Below are 15,265 nucleotides of genomic sequence, written 5' to 3'. Positions count from 1 at the left end.
ACTTCCTAAGGAAGTAGTAAAATGGGCACAAAGATGTAAATGCAAAAACAATCATAGCATCATTATTTATAATAGTAAAACACTCTCCTTATACTAGGAACTAGTTTAATAAAATACAGTACATCCACATAATGGCACAGTAGGGGTCCTGAACACACACTAGCAGCCAAGCCCCCGGCACCAGAGTGACACTTAGCTTCCTAGGATGTGCTTTCCCCCTAAACACAGCATTTACCATCAACAGATTTTGAACATTACTTTTATTTCCTATTTCCGTATTGATGTATTTATACACCATGTGTTTCTTAAAACTGCTTTCTAAATGCTACTAGGATTCTTGCCAGTTTTCACAAACCAGTCAGACTTTTCTTTAAGAACGTACCCCCATTCCTGACAGAATCTCACCAACAATAATTGTATAACATTAGGCAGGAGCCACAAATCCGAAGGTGAAGGCTAAACTCGATACTGCTACCTTATTAATTTGTGACTATAGTTTCACTCTAAACATTCCCTTGGGAAGGCCCAGTCAAGAAGAGGCTTTTAGAATCCATTTTTCCTGAGAGATAAACGATGACCCTGTTTCTCTTCTGTCTCTCAAAAATCAAGCTCACCATCAAAGGCCTGCTCGCAGGTTCCTTCCTCTGTGAAGCAATTGATCCCTATTTCTCCAGACAGCAGCGCTCTCTGGGCACCTGACTTAGCACTCACCTTGTGTGACTGGGCGTGTGTCTCTCTTTCCCAGGGGGCTCTAAGTTTTCCAAGACAGGGATCTCACTCAAACTGTGTATTCCCCAGGCCAAGCATAAAGTCTTAAATTCATGGTGCTAATTAAATGCTTATGAACTGAATTAACTATAATTTTGCCTTGTTATCCTCATACACTTTAATTCAGTTTAAATACTTATTGCCTTTTAATAGTCATGCCATGGTTCTATGTAGCTTTTTAAAAACTCCTATAATTATAAGAAGGTTTTTTTTGTTTTTTAATACCTTCCATTCCTTCTCCTCCCCACTGACTAATATGTGTCTCACTCAAGTCCACAATGAATCTTTCCCTATGGAGAGCAATTTCTCATTTTTGTTCTTAATAGCATGAGGCTACTGTCACCCTTTTTACCTTGAAGTCTCAAGTCACATACAAATGAATGCATTTAGCTTAAGGCTAGGAAGAAACCAATTCGTGGTACCTGAATGATTACATGGTTGGCGAAACGTATCTTTCCTAAATAAACCTAAGTAGGCTGAAGCATTTAAAAATAATTTTGGCTCATTTTAGGCACTTGAGGATTAACTTGGGGCAGCAAACAGGTTTCATTTTAGGTGCTGACTCTGATTACTTGGCAATACTTACTCAGAGGGCAGTGGAAAGAAGTGTGACCTCTATCAGCGTCAAGGTTAGATTTTCTGAGAAGGGATGGTCATTCTTTAATTTTAAAAATTCAAATACTGAAATTAACTTATAGAAGTTTAAAATTCAGGTATAACATAGGTATCAGGTAATGCAAGAGGGCTGGGTGTGGTGGTTCACACCTGCAGTCCCAGCACTTTTGGGAGGTAGAGGCAGGAGGATCGTTTGATAGTAGGAGTTCAAGATAAGCCTGTGCAACATAGCAAAACATCTGCTTCTATTACAAGAAGAAAGCAAAAATAAAAAAAGATAACTCAAAATGTTCTATTAATAAGGTTTCAATTATTTGGGACTTGAGAATTCAGAGACAGAAACATTTTTATATTTACTTGCTGATTAGGTTTTCAGATGTGCCCTTAAAAACAAGGCAACTATGGAACTATGAAATTAATCAGCTTGACAGCATTAACTCACTCAGCACAGATTTATGGATGATCCAACACATACGAGGCACAGTTCTTGCCACTAGAATACCGTGATGAAGAGGATAAAGGAGTTCTCCACACTTACAGAGCTTATATTCAAGCAGCAGGAGATAGAAAATAAAATATAATCACAAACACGAAACACAAAAAAGAAAAATACCAGGGAGAGCAATGAGAGATGGGGAGTAAGAGTGAGTGGTCAGTAGCTGCCTTAGACAAAGTAATCAGGGAAGGCGTCTCTGAGCAGGTGACCATTAGGCTGAGTTCTGAATGACAATAGTCTTGGGACTATGAGAGCAGGGACCTTCCGGGCAGCACGAACATCCAGTGCAAAAGGCCTCGGGAGTTTGGTAGACAAGGGAAAAGGTGGCTGAAGAGGTGAACTGGGGCCAGATCATGTCCTTTGTATAAGAATGGGAGTCGGATTCCATTTTATGTGTTATTGGAGGCTTTTAAAAGTAGGGGAGCTATGTGATCCAATTTACATGTATTAAACCTTTTATTCTGAACTAATGATAGACTTACAGAAAAATTACAAACAGTATATAGAGTTCCTGTATACCTTTCGCTAACATCCCCTAGTACTTACTTTTCCCTAGCATCCCCTTATATGTACATCTTACATAATCATGGTACAATAATCAACATTAGGAAATTAACACTGGTACAATACTATCAACTAACCTATAGTCCTTATTTGAATTTTACCAGTTTTTCCATTAACATTCTTTTTCTGTTATAGGATCCAATTTAGGGTCTCGCCTGGCACCAAAATATTGAGTTTCCTTAGTCTCTTAAATCTGTGACTGTTCCTTTGACTTTATCTCTCATGACTTTGACAGATTTTAAGAGTACTGGTTAGATCTTCTGTAGAATGTGCCCCAATTTGGGTTTGTCTGATTTCTCAGAATTAGGCTGGGGTTATGGATATTTGGGAAGGATACACAGTGCTGAAGAGTCTTTCTTAGTGCACAGCATCAGAGGTTACATGACCTCAGTGTACCTCATCACTCATGATGTCAAGCTCAACCGCTCGGTTAAAGAGGTATCTGCTGGGTTTCTCCACTGTAAAGTTAAGAATTTTTTTTTTCCTTTTATAATCATTAAAAATCTTGCGGGGAATACATCAGACGATGCAAATGTTCATTTTCTCCTCGAACTTTCACTCACTAACACTCTTCAGTGAATCTCACCTGTCACAATTCTCACTGTGGTGTTTGCCTAATGGTGATTTTGTAGTTCCCTTATTCTTTCCATTAATTAACTGAAATTATTTTATGAGACAAAGCTGTCCCTTCTCCACCATTTCTCTCTCTCTCTTCATATAGACTTAAGGGAAATTAATTTTATTCTACGGGTTATAATTCAATACTAGTATTATTTATCATTATTTAGTTTGTTGCTCAAATTGTGCCAGTTTTGATCATAGGTTTGCTCCCGTGTCCCTTCAACATATCCTTTCTCAAGCACTTCCTTATGTTCTAGTGTTACAAATAATACAGGTGCATTTTGAATTTTCCCTGCCCCAATCCTAGAATCAACCACTTCTCCAAGGAGCATTTCTTTTACTGGGGAAAGGTATTTAGAAAGCAAGATCTGGGTGCCAGATGTACTCACTGCTATGGGGTGTTAGTGCTTCTAGGTCACGTCAGCTCAAAGAAGCAAGAAATATATGCATGTACACTAACCCATGCATACAACCTCATCTGCATTTATTTCTGTATGTATCTATCTCTATAGATATTAAAAACAATGACTTCATAGTAGCACCTTTGATGCCAGTGCAACACCACAGTGTTCCTTCTAGCTTCTCCTTTTCTTTATCTGTAACTTCTTTCTAATGTAGGGAGTGAGAAATCTGGCTCTCATCATCCACAATGTCTTTACAGATAGTTCAACTTCAATATTTGCATAATGTAGTTTCAGCATTGCTAACCCGTATTCCTATACCAATTCCTTTACCAATGAGAGTATGGCTTCCATGTATAATTCTTTTTGTGTTTAGCCTCAGTATCTAGTTAAAAATAATTATGTTCCAAAACTACTGAGGTTAGTTCATTGTCACTGTGACAATGTTATTCATTTATAATGCAATTAGGTTCATTTGCTACTGTTTGCATTCCATTTTAGATTTTCCCACATCTGGCTGGATTTAAGTATTTTTTGAGTCTATGAAATGTCACTATGGTTCTAGGAATCAAAGCTATGGGAAGGTACCTCAGGAAGGTACAGCTCCCTCCTCACCTTTGCTCCTCCATTCTCAACCCTTTTCCCATCCTCACCCACCACTGGTATCCAGTCTCTTTCGCTTCTGGTTTATCCTTCCTAAATTTCCTTTGCACAATGAGCAGGCTTGCTCTCTAGATAGAGATATAGATGGTAAAATGTAATGTAAAAAAATGGTAATACATACACTCTATATATATTACCTTTTTTTACATTTATATTTTATATCACCTTCTTGCTTGCATGAAGGATAGCATACTAGAGATACGCTTTTATCTTTTGCTTCTTTCACTTAAAAGCATATCCTCCAAATTGCTCCATTATTAGTTCACAGATTTTCCTCATTTTTGGTTCTTTGACAGCTACATAGCAACATCCTCAATTAACCGTACTATTTTTAGTCTTCTATCAAATTGGGATCTCTTTCAAGTCCAAGCAGGGCAGAACTCCTCCCTCCTGTCTCTGCTGAGATGGTATGGCTCACATGAGCTTAGCGGGTAGACATAAAAGGGCTTAGCCACCATCCACAGCCAGCTCTGCTGGCACAACCAGGTGACTACTTCAAGGGTGGGGACACGATTCTAACCCTTTATATTACAAGATAATTATGAGCCTTGATGGTGTTCCATTATAATTCTATTAACTACTCTGAGGTGGTTTAGGGGGAAGTTTTTCCTCTATATTCTTTTAGAAACATTAATATAGGTGGAAAACATAATTTCTGTTTAGAGAATCACTATTTACAGGAAATATGCAAGCATCCTTCTTTTCTTCCCTTGTTACACTATGTATTGTTTAATGAAAAGTGGACACACCAACCTCATATGACTTACTTAAAAAATTAAAGTTATAATTTTCTAAATTATTTTGTTTTCTACCATAAAAATGAAAATGATTCATTTCATGGTGAGTACTAGGGGGATGGTGGGTATAGTAAGAAGAAGTTTGACCAGTAGTTCCCAGAACACAAGGTTTAAGCCAAGGAAGAATCTGATCAGGTTTAAAAGTGTACTTTGATTGACAGCAGTGCAGACAATAGGCTAGAGAAAGCAGAGGTGGAGGCAAGATCAGTGAGGAAGACGATTAGTAAACCAAGTGAGAGAGCAATGGTGGTGGCCTGAACCAACATAGTGGCAGAGAAGACGGAGAGAGGAAGGAGAATCTGAGAGCTATTTAGGAGGCAAACACCAGCATTTGAGACTGACTGGATGCAGGAAAGATAAATAGGAGAGTGATGGTCATGTGTCTTAATTTCCTTACAGATCAAGACCTGGAGTTGCAGCCCTGGAGATGTCTTAGCGCAAACACTTAGGAAATATTAACCTAGATAATTTATAAAATACTGCCTCTACATACAATGATTTTGGACTTTCCTGAAGTAATTTTTTTTTTTTTTTAAAGAGACAGTCACCTTCTGTCACCCAGGCTGGAGCACAATGGCTCATTATAGGTCACTGTGATCCTCCAGCCTCAGCCTCCTAAGTAACTGGGACTGCAGGCACATGCCATGGTACCCGGATTAATTTTTAGGTATTTTTATTCTTTGTAGAGATGGGGGTCTCACTTTGTTGCCCAGGCTGGTCTCAAACTCCTGGCTTCAAGTGATCCTCCAGCCTCGGCCTCCTAAAATGCTGGGATTACAGATGTGAGCCAATGCACTCAGCCTACCAAAATGATTGTCTTAATAAAATACTACTGATGTAGAAAAATGTTACTGATGTAGAAAAATGACATAGAAAAATTTTCTACTGATGTAGAAAATCTGTGATTACTGAAAAGGGGTTTGTCAGCAGTCAGCAACAGAAAGACTTCCCATAGTCTAGTCTCAAAAATACAGAGATTATATTATTAAAATGACCTACAAATGGAAACTTAAAAATGTACTAACACATAATTGATATTTAGTATTTCAGAGATAACTTTGTTGTTAATGCTTTTAAGACCGTCTGACTATATGAAAATATCGTTCTGTAGGAACCTAATATCCAATACAAAAAACATTCATGAAGAAATGTTGTCAACAAAATATCATCAACAAATTAACTGTATGTGCCTTCTGGACTCTGATATCTTAAAAGGAACAAAACTGTGTATCAGAGAGTGCAGATAATCACATTAAAAAAAACCTGAAGGTCAAAAGCCCAAGATACAAACTGAGAAAACTCTTTTATAATTGGGAAAATAAATGGCATGTCCATATCTATGGGAGATCCAAACAGAATTCTCCTAGTATGATACTTGCTTTGAAAGATAAATAAGCTATGTATATTATTGATAAAATTATTAGAGACTCTCCTCCCAACTGCCTAAAGACATAGATAAACACCCTTAGTTTCCTAAGCATATGAAATGATGTATCAAGACAAAATACCCTGCTATTTCTTACTATTTGATCAATATCCATACTGATGTCATACTTACAACATATCCTCTTTTGATAGAGTACAATTGCTTTTGATAAGTCCAGACAGGTTCTCTGAATTGAATGAAACAGCTGTAATAAAAATACAAACAAAACGCAAAATAAAATAGACAGTGGTGAGATAAAAAATAATTACATTGAACACAACCAGTGTTCAATTTGCCAAAAACAAGACCACATGTCTAAGTATGCTTAGTGTTATGTGGTGCACTATATAGAAACTGTGACCAAAGCCTTTAAATATCTCCTATTATTCTATATTTATTGGAATTCATCGTCTCTGCAACCTAAATTAAGATCTGCCGAACAGTTATGTCCTCCGGTCTACTGAAATCATAGCTGAAAACAGAAATCCTAAGTGAAGGGTTCAGTTAGATGACTTGGTAAACCAGTGACCCAATATTCATTCATAATCAAATTTATTCCTTTCACCACTTGCTGTGTTTTTTTTTTTAAATGGGAGATCTGTCAATTAAGCATATTTAGAAGTTGATATTAACTTATTTTGTGATCCTAATGTATTTTATGGCATGCTTAAACAACTGGATAAAGCAAACAAAATCAATCAGCTGGATGTCCTGTGTATTTAGAAAACATCTGATAAAATGATGTTGGGCAAGCAGTCCCCAATACTCCTTATTTTCCCAACAATTTCATAAAACATACAGAGAGAAAATACAATGCCATGCTGTGGCCATACTAGAGGAAACTGGGGGAAAGGCAGATGGGGCTGTGCTGAGAAGACTCTAACTTGATTTCAATGCATGTTGGTTCCAGCCTTTGTTTCAGAAACTGAGATAGCTCAAGAAAAGACAGAACAGACTTCACACTTTCTCCACCCTTTGCCCACTAACTTAGGGACCAGATATGGTATCAATGAGAAAACCTGGCAGATAAACATCCTGCCTCTGTGGAGCTACTCACTAAGGCAGGGCAAGGTTTTCCCTCTTTCTCTCTCCTAGTTCACTGGCCGCAGTGGTGCAGAAATTCTATAATGGTATCATAAAGCACTTGTACATTTGAGTGAACACAGATGATCTGTTTCATTATAAATATGACTACATTAATAAAAACAGATGCATGCATATATACTTAAAAGATTAAAACCATTTCTAGGAATGCTTAGAACTTGGTTATAAAGAATATAAATTTGCTAATTCCCATTTCATTAAATTGTATCTTCCACCTGTTTAGTAAAGAGTCGTAAAACAAAACAGAAAATCAGCAGTCTGAATCTGTCCCTTAGCAAGTGTTTTATGTCAGTATTCTGCATCAAAACCCACTAACACATAGTATTTCCTGAATTGCATTCAGAAGCAAGGACGTTCAAAAAGTATGTTTAGGAGTTGTTCTGTTGTTACTGTTCACTTTTTAAAAATTGAGGTATAAATTAAATGCACTAAAATGCACAGCTCTGGAGTGTTCAGTTCTGTGAGTTATGACAATTATATATACTAACATAATCATGCCCAAGGCAAGATAAGAGACATTTCTATCATCTAATCAGTCCACTCTGCTGTGGCAGAGTGACTCTGGCAAGAAGATTTCTGTCAGCAGAGATTACTTTTTGTCTGTTACTGTGCTGAAGAGCTGTTTTTCAGAAAAGGATTTCATTAGCAAGCAATGTGGACAAATATTAAAACTCAGAGCAACATTTCTATATTAACTTTCCAACAGATTGCAATAGAATCTGACCATTATCATAGCTTGGCACACAAATTTTCTGTGCCAGAATAATAAAACTTCTTGGTTTATAAGTTAGCCTTCTATGGATAACTCAAGGTATGAACATATCAAAGAGGGTTTCACATCATTTTCATATGTTTCATGGATGGAATCCATCCTCTCTATACACATCAACATCAGTATTAACATTTCTGCAACAGAAACCTCTATCATGTGCTAAATTATTTGTCACAGCTAAGTACTCTGGATGCTACAAACCTAGGAGAGCGGCTATTTTGATTAAAGGACATTTGGTTCAGCCAAAATACTGCTGCAAGAGCCTACATACAATGTTTAATATATTTGTAATTAACATATTAAATTACCTTTTGAATTATGCATGTATTTACTAGGTTCTTAAGAAAAAACTATGAGATATAAAAAGCATATATGCTTATAATAATTTACACTGTACTTAGAATATAAAAATCAAAACAGATGTTTCCTAGTTCTACTTTCCTCCATTGCAGAAATCTCCATTAGAACATCCTTGTTGAACCCAGTTTCCATCTCAAAATTTCCAATTGCAGAAGGAAAGGACTGAGAACTGATATTAATTGCACTAATACATACCCTTATTCAGTTAGTACCTATTGAATGTGTATTCTGTGTGTGGCTGGGGATGTGGCGAATAGGCTAATATGGAATTTGATATCATAGTGGAGGGAAGGTGGTCAAAGAGATGAACACCCAAGATAATTCAGTGAGAGATGAGTACCATGAATAAAATAAAACAAGGACACGTGTTAGACAGTGAGCAGGGGTGGGGTAGGTGGGGAGCAGGGGTGGACAGGCAGTGACTTGAAGCAGCGTGACCTTTAGGCTGAAACCTGAACTATAAGAAGGGAAGATGTGGGGAAACAGTGTCCAGGTGGAAGCCAGCAAATGCTCTAATGGGTGTGAACTTGGCTGGTTGTGGACTGAGAACTGAGACAAGGCCATCATGGCTGGATGGTGGTGAGGGCAATGTAAGCGTGTAGAAGAGAGGAAATGCAGGACAGGGAGGCAGGACCAGTGGGTCAGGAGCTTTGCTATGTACTAGAGATAACATATGGAACGCAGTCTAAATGGTTCCTAGGACATAAAACACACTCATAAACATTAATTACTAATAAACATTAGTTATGTTTATAAACATGTTAGTATAATATTTATAAACACTAACAAATATTAGCCATCACTCTGTTACCTACTTTAATCTTGATAAGAGCTGTAATAAGTAGGTATTAATTTCTCTATTTCATGCATTAAGAAAACGAGGATATGAGAAATTGGGTATAGTTCTCCTAAAGTTACAGCAGATGGTAGGTAGAATAGTAGCCCAGATCCATCTCACAGGATAGTCCTAACCTCAAAGGCAGCCCAGTTCTCACAGGACAGCCTTAACATTACAAAGTTCTTCCTGGGTCTGGTCTACCCTCACGTGCTTAGAATGAATCTCACCCCTTTTCACATGACAGAGCTTCCCAAGTAATTGACAACTAATATTTCCCCTTAACCCTCTCTGAGGTACAATAACTATGGTTTCCACCATCCTGGACACTCTTCTTGGAAAGCTTTTTGAAATCTTGGGCTTTTTTAGTCTCATTAAATGTTTAGTTCATTAACCTTAGTGTATATATTAAAATTTGAGTTCATTTTGAATCCTTATCAGACCATCTAAGATATTATTCCTCTCAGTGCCCTGTTATTTATAGAAATGATAAGTATGCTTTCAAAATTTTAATCTAACTATTGGCAGAAATATCCAGCAAGACAGGGAGTTAGTGGGCCTTCTTATATTAATATGCTAAATCAACCATATCTAAATCCGGCTTATTATATTATTAACTAGTTTAACTAAATATCTCCTTATTTATTTTAGAATTTTCCAGGGTCCAATACAAAACTTATTAGACTCTACTTTTCATGACTTTTTACCTGAGTTCTTTTTAAAAAAAAATTTAACATTTGCCAGATTCTAGTGTTCTAAATCCGACTTCTCAGCTATGACTAGTAGCAGCTCTTTGATTGCATTACTTTTCCCAACAAACACTTCTTGAGAATTTACCACAGGCAAGGCATTGCAACTATGTTCTTGAAATACGAAGTAACTGAGGCATGGTGGTTATGTGAGAATTTGTAGGTTTTAATAAATATGCTGGGATTGAGTTTACCTAATCCTAGATTTTCCTCATCTTCAAATACAAAGCACACCTAGCTCTGCCTCAGTGTGTACACTCTAGGACCTTGATCCTAGCAAGGTGGCTGCGTTGGAGCTGACAGCAATAAAGAGCTCACCTCTAGCTTGGCATCCAGGTCTGCGTCAGAGGCAACAACATGTTCATCTTCCTTCTTCCCTGTGGCTTTAATAAAGGCCTGCTTCGTCTCCCAATACTTCTGCTGCATCTTATTTACAACTGACTTATCTTGAGCATATCGATCCTGTAAGTCCCAGGGATAACTGCTAAAAACATTTAAAGAACTATTTTATTCATGACTTTCATAAAGATTAAGATATTTTAGTGTGAAATGATTTCTTTAAACATGACTTTCCATTATGCATTTACATTTACAACATTGATAAATGTATGAGCACTTTCTTATACGGGTGTCACACCAAGAAAGTTGATCAACTCTTTCCGACTCAAAAACCTAAAAAGTCAGAGTGGAGAAATTTAGAATCTCTTGCAGGAAATAAAAAAACTAACCCTTGAAAAGAATGTACATATAACAGATTGAGCACACCCCTTTTAGAGGTGGAGACAGTGAGGTCAAGCCAGACAGGGTGACCAGCCCAAGTCACCTCAGTGAGTCAGAGATAAAGCCAGACACCAACACACTCTCTTTACTCTAACACTACAGCCAACACCAAGGTGATGGCAGGAAAGCAGAGATAAGAGGCTGAAGAACAGCATGCCTAAGATCTGTTACAGAGGAATCTAAAACAGTCAAACTCACAGAAGCAGAGAGTAGAATGGCAGGCAATGAGAAATTACTATTCAAGGGGCATAAAGTTTCAGTTATGCAAGATGAATAAGTTCTAGAGATCTGCTGTGCAACACGGTGCCTATTTTTTTTTTTTTTTTGAGATGGAATTTCGCCCTTGTTGCCCAGGTTGAAGTGCAGTGGTGCAATCTCAGCTCACTGCAACCTCTGCTTCCCAGGTTCAAGTGATTCTCCTGCCTCGGCCTCCTGAGTAGCTGGGATTACAGGCGCATGCCACCACGCCCACCACACTTGGTATGTTTTTAGTAGAGATGGGGTTACAATATGTTGGCCAGGCTGGTCTCTAACTCCTGACCTCAGATGATCCTCCCTCCTCGGCCTCCCAAACTGCTGGCATTACAGACATGAGCCACTGCACCCAGCCCCATAGTGCCTATTGTTAACAATACTGTATTGTGCACCTAAAATTTAAGAGGGTTGACTTCATGTTAACTGTTCTTAACACAATAAAATAAAAATAAAATAAATTTAAAATTGGTTGCAGGCTTCTGATGTTAAAAACTTTAAACTCTTCAATATAAATGCTTAAAATATAGATGAAAAACCATTTTTCAGAAGGATCATAGTGAAGAGCAAATCAAAAAGTCTGTGGAGAAAAAATCAGAAACTGGCCGGACGTGGTGGCTCATGCCTTTAATTCTAGCACTTTGGGAGGCCTAGGCAGGAGGACTGCTTGAGGCCAGGAGTTTGAGACCAGCCTGGGCAACATAGTAAGACCCCATCTCTACAAAAAATTAGCCAGGTGTGGTGGCATAGGCCTATGACACAAAGCTACTCAGCAGACTCAAGTGTGTGGATTGTTCAAGCCCAGGAGTTTGAGGCTGCAGGGAGCCATGATCATACCACTGCACTTCAGTCTGGGATACAGCACGAGACCCTGTCACTCAAAAACAAAAGAAAAAAGAAAAGAAAAAAGAGAAAAGAAGCAAAAGTAATTGAAAATGAAATGGAATTGTGTAAAAGTGATTGGAGTGCCCCGAATATGGCTGGAAAGTTTGCTGATGGAGTTCCATCCCTCCCCTTACTTCGTCCACATCCTCTTCGACCTACAGTCCCTGCCCCAAAGGCCACCCTGACCCCCCAGCCAACTCTCCTCTGTGGAGATGTACTTTCCTCTACCCCATCCCATCACCACCCAAAATGTGCCAGGCTTGGGCTGAAACATGAGTTTGTTTATATGACTATATCAAAATACCAGTATCTCAAAACCTACTTTCTTTCATTTACAATTTCATTAAATTTACAATTTTCAATTTACACATTTATTCTTAAAAAGTCAGAGGCATTTCTAATGACTTCCTTAACAATGGTTATCTTTGGAGAGAGAAGGATTATGGGAGAGTTTCATAGTCTATAGCTTTCTGCATTGTTTAAAAGTCATATTATGAGCTCATATCAGAGAAAATAAGATAAAATATGTATAACACTTATGTAAAAGATAATCTCTCTACAGAATATGCACATTAAAAGGTTGGAAAGATACACTGCAAAGACTGATTATTTCAGGGGAATGGGATTCTCAAGAGTGGGACATAGAATGGACTTCTTTGGCTAGGCGTGGTGGCTCATACCTGTAATCCCAGCATTTTGGAAGGCTGAGGCGGGCAGATCACGAGGTCAAAAGATCGAGACCATCCTGGCCAACATGGTGAAACCCTGTCTCTACTAAAAATATAAAAATTAGCCAGGTGTTGTGGCGTATGCCTGTAATCCCAGCTACTCGGGAGGCTAAGGCAGGAGAATCACTTGAACCTGGGAGGCGGAGGTTGCAGTGAGCTGAGATTGTACCACTGCACTCCGGCCCAGGTGACAGAGTGAGACTCCTCAAAAAAAAAAAAAAAAAAAAAAAAGCACTTATTATAATTAATTAATTGTGCATTTGGAAAATATGTAACACATTTTTTTCATGATATGAATTAAAGAAAATAAAAGTTCACAAAGATCTGCTTGCTTGGTGGGTCATGGGTTCAAAAGAATTTGCAAACACTGCTTGAAGAGCTCCGGACCTTATAAGAGGTTTAACATGCTGCTTAGATATGTTATAGGCACATAAATATCAGCGCTAACATTGCCAAATGGTTACCACATCTACTTTATTCAGCATCATTTACTTTCAACAATGATTGGTTCCTGAATGTTCAGAAAGGTTGAAATCATGACTATAAATTAATAAGTAAAAGTAGTGTGTGGTTGTAGAATCATTCTTTATTTTATAGCTACCTTAACATAAAATTCCCTTGTAACTCTAATGTTAGAAGTTATAAATAAGATAGTAATAAAAATGCATCAACTCATTACATTAGACAAAATGGTGGTAAGAAAAACTATCATTAGATTCCCAAGAGAAAAGTTACACATAAGTGAATTTCTTAGAGAATGCACATTAGGTAAGAATTTACAATATTTTGTGTTACTTGGCTTTCACACCATATTTAACAGAGATATTGAATTTGGCTCAGCATTGGTGAGGGCTAACATGATACTTATGCCAATGTATCTCTTGTTTTTCCATTCAATAGACACTTACTGAGCATATGCTATATGTTTTCTACTTTTATTAGCCTTTCCCAATTTAGAAAAGATGACAAATTACTTACCATTTGTGTCCTGACATGTTTTCTTCTTCTTCTTCTACTGTTGATGATTTGGGGAGAAGGGGCAGGAAAAAAGCATGAGAGGATAAGTTATATTATAACCTGAAATAAAACAAATATGTTTAACAGTTACACACTATATTATAGTTACATATTAATTTGACACACATAAAAGGCTTCAATCTAAGCCATTTCTAGCTGCATTTTAGGGTCTAACTCTATTATACAGTAATGCTGCACACTGGTGATGACAACAATATAGCTAAGTAACACTGGAAGAAATATCTCAAGTAAAGTTTAAAAAGTGAACAGGCAGGTTGAATGAAAAAGCAGGTTGCAGAAGACTATATAAAATATAAAACCACTTATATAAAGCTTAAAAATATGTAAAACAATACTATATGTTGTTGAGGTATATAATATTATATTATATGGTAAAGGTATAAAGAATTGCTTAGCAATGATGAACACTAAGTTCCAGACAGCAGACCATGGCAGTAGATGGTGTGGGATGTGTTTCGAGAGAGATACACAGCGGCTTCGAGGTACACATAATGTTCTCTTTTCTAACCTAGATGGTGAGTATATTGCATCTGTATGCCTCTTTATAGATTTGAAATATTTTATAATCAACATTTTTAAAGAAACAAACCAGCACATTGCAAAAACAAAAACAAAAATAGAACAAAAATTTAAAATCCCAAATAAAAACCAAAAAAGAGTTGATAAGCTTGAATAACATACCAAGAAGGGTACAAAGGAGTAAAGTATGTATCTACCAGCCTAGCCTTGTATATTTATCTCGTTAGTAAATACCGGAGTCAGTGTCTCTGCCCTTACTCCATGTGTCCACTCATGGAAGCTAGCCCACCCCAGGGGCAGGGCCCACCAGCCTAGCCACATTAGCCCACTTGCCTAGCAGTTACCGGGAAGAACAGAAAGCTCATTACTCAAAGGAATGGTCGCTGGCCAGAGGCAAAACCTCTGGCTGCCAGAGTGAGTGCTCACGGCATATGAATGCCCAGACCGCTTCACAAAAATCAATCCAATCATTCTCCTTTGGTCTTAGAAAGGGTCCTGGCAACCAGGACTTCTAAAATGATTAAAGATTTCCTAGGCTATTTAAAAATATTTCAATGGAACAAAATTAAGGTGTGTAATCCCAGGCTTCAGGTATGGGACAAGAGAGAGGAAGAAGAGAATTTTCAGAGTTTCAGATGCCTCTGAAATGACAGCATCCTGTAACGAACATCTCTCTTCCTTGTGGAGAGCATCCAAATATCTGGACAAGCTGCTTTGGGGGTGACATTCAGGGTAAGTAAGCTCTGCCCTCCACTCAGTGCATCATGGAGAGGTTACTAACACCCAGTCTTCTCGCCATCCCCACAGCTTCACTGTAAGTACACATTTACTTTAGTTAGTTTGAAATTTCCAACAAAATTTTTCATAAAAAGAGGTTGTTCAAAGGAAATGA

At 37.7% G+C, this 15,265-nt stretch overlaps 1 protein-coding gene across 1 annotated transcript in view; it reads right to left on the bottom strand.

Moving 5' to 3' along the window:
• Nucleotides 1-15,265, bottom strand: part of ICA1 (islet cell autoantigen 1) — a 154,707-nt gene that overhangs the window by 115,076 nt on the left and 24,366 nt on the right. The window contains exons 2-4 of the mRNA XM_023224871.3: nt 13,795-13,893; nt 10,490-10,655; nt 6,484-6,556 (exon numbers count right to left, since the gene is read on the bottom strand). Of these exons, the coding sequence (XP_023080639.2) occupies nt 6,484-6,556; nt 10,490-10,655; nt 13,795-13,811 (256 nt within the window). The 5' untranslated portion in view covers nt 13,812-13,893. The remainder of the gene's footprint in view (nt 1-6,483; nt 6,557-10,489; nt 10,656-13,794; nt 13,894-15,265) is intronic.

This window comes from Piliocolobus tephrosceles, chromosome 8 (assembly GCF_002776525.5).
Source record: "Piliocolobus tephrosceles isolate RC106 chromosome 8, ASM277652v3, whole genome shotgun sequence".
Taxonomy (NCBI): domain Eukaryota; kingdom Metazoa; phylum Chordata; class Mammalia; order Primates; family Cercopithecidae; genus Piliocolobus; species Piliocolobus tephrosceles.
This window is presented reverse-complemented; position numbering and strand designations above follow the sequence as displayed.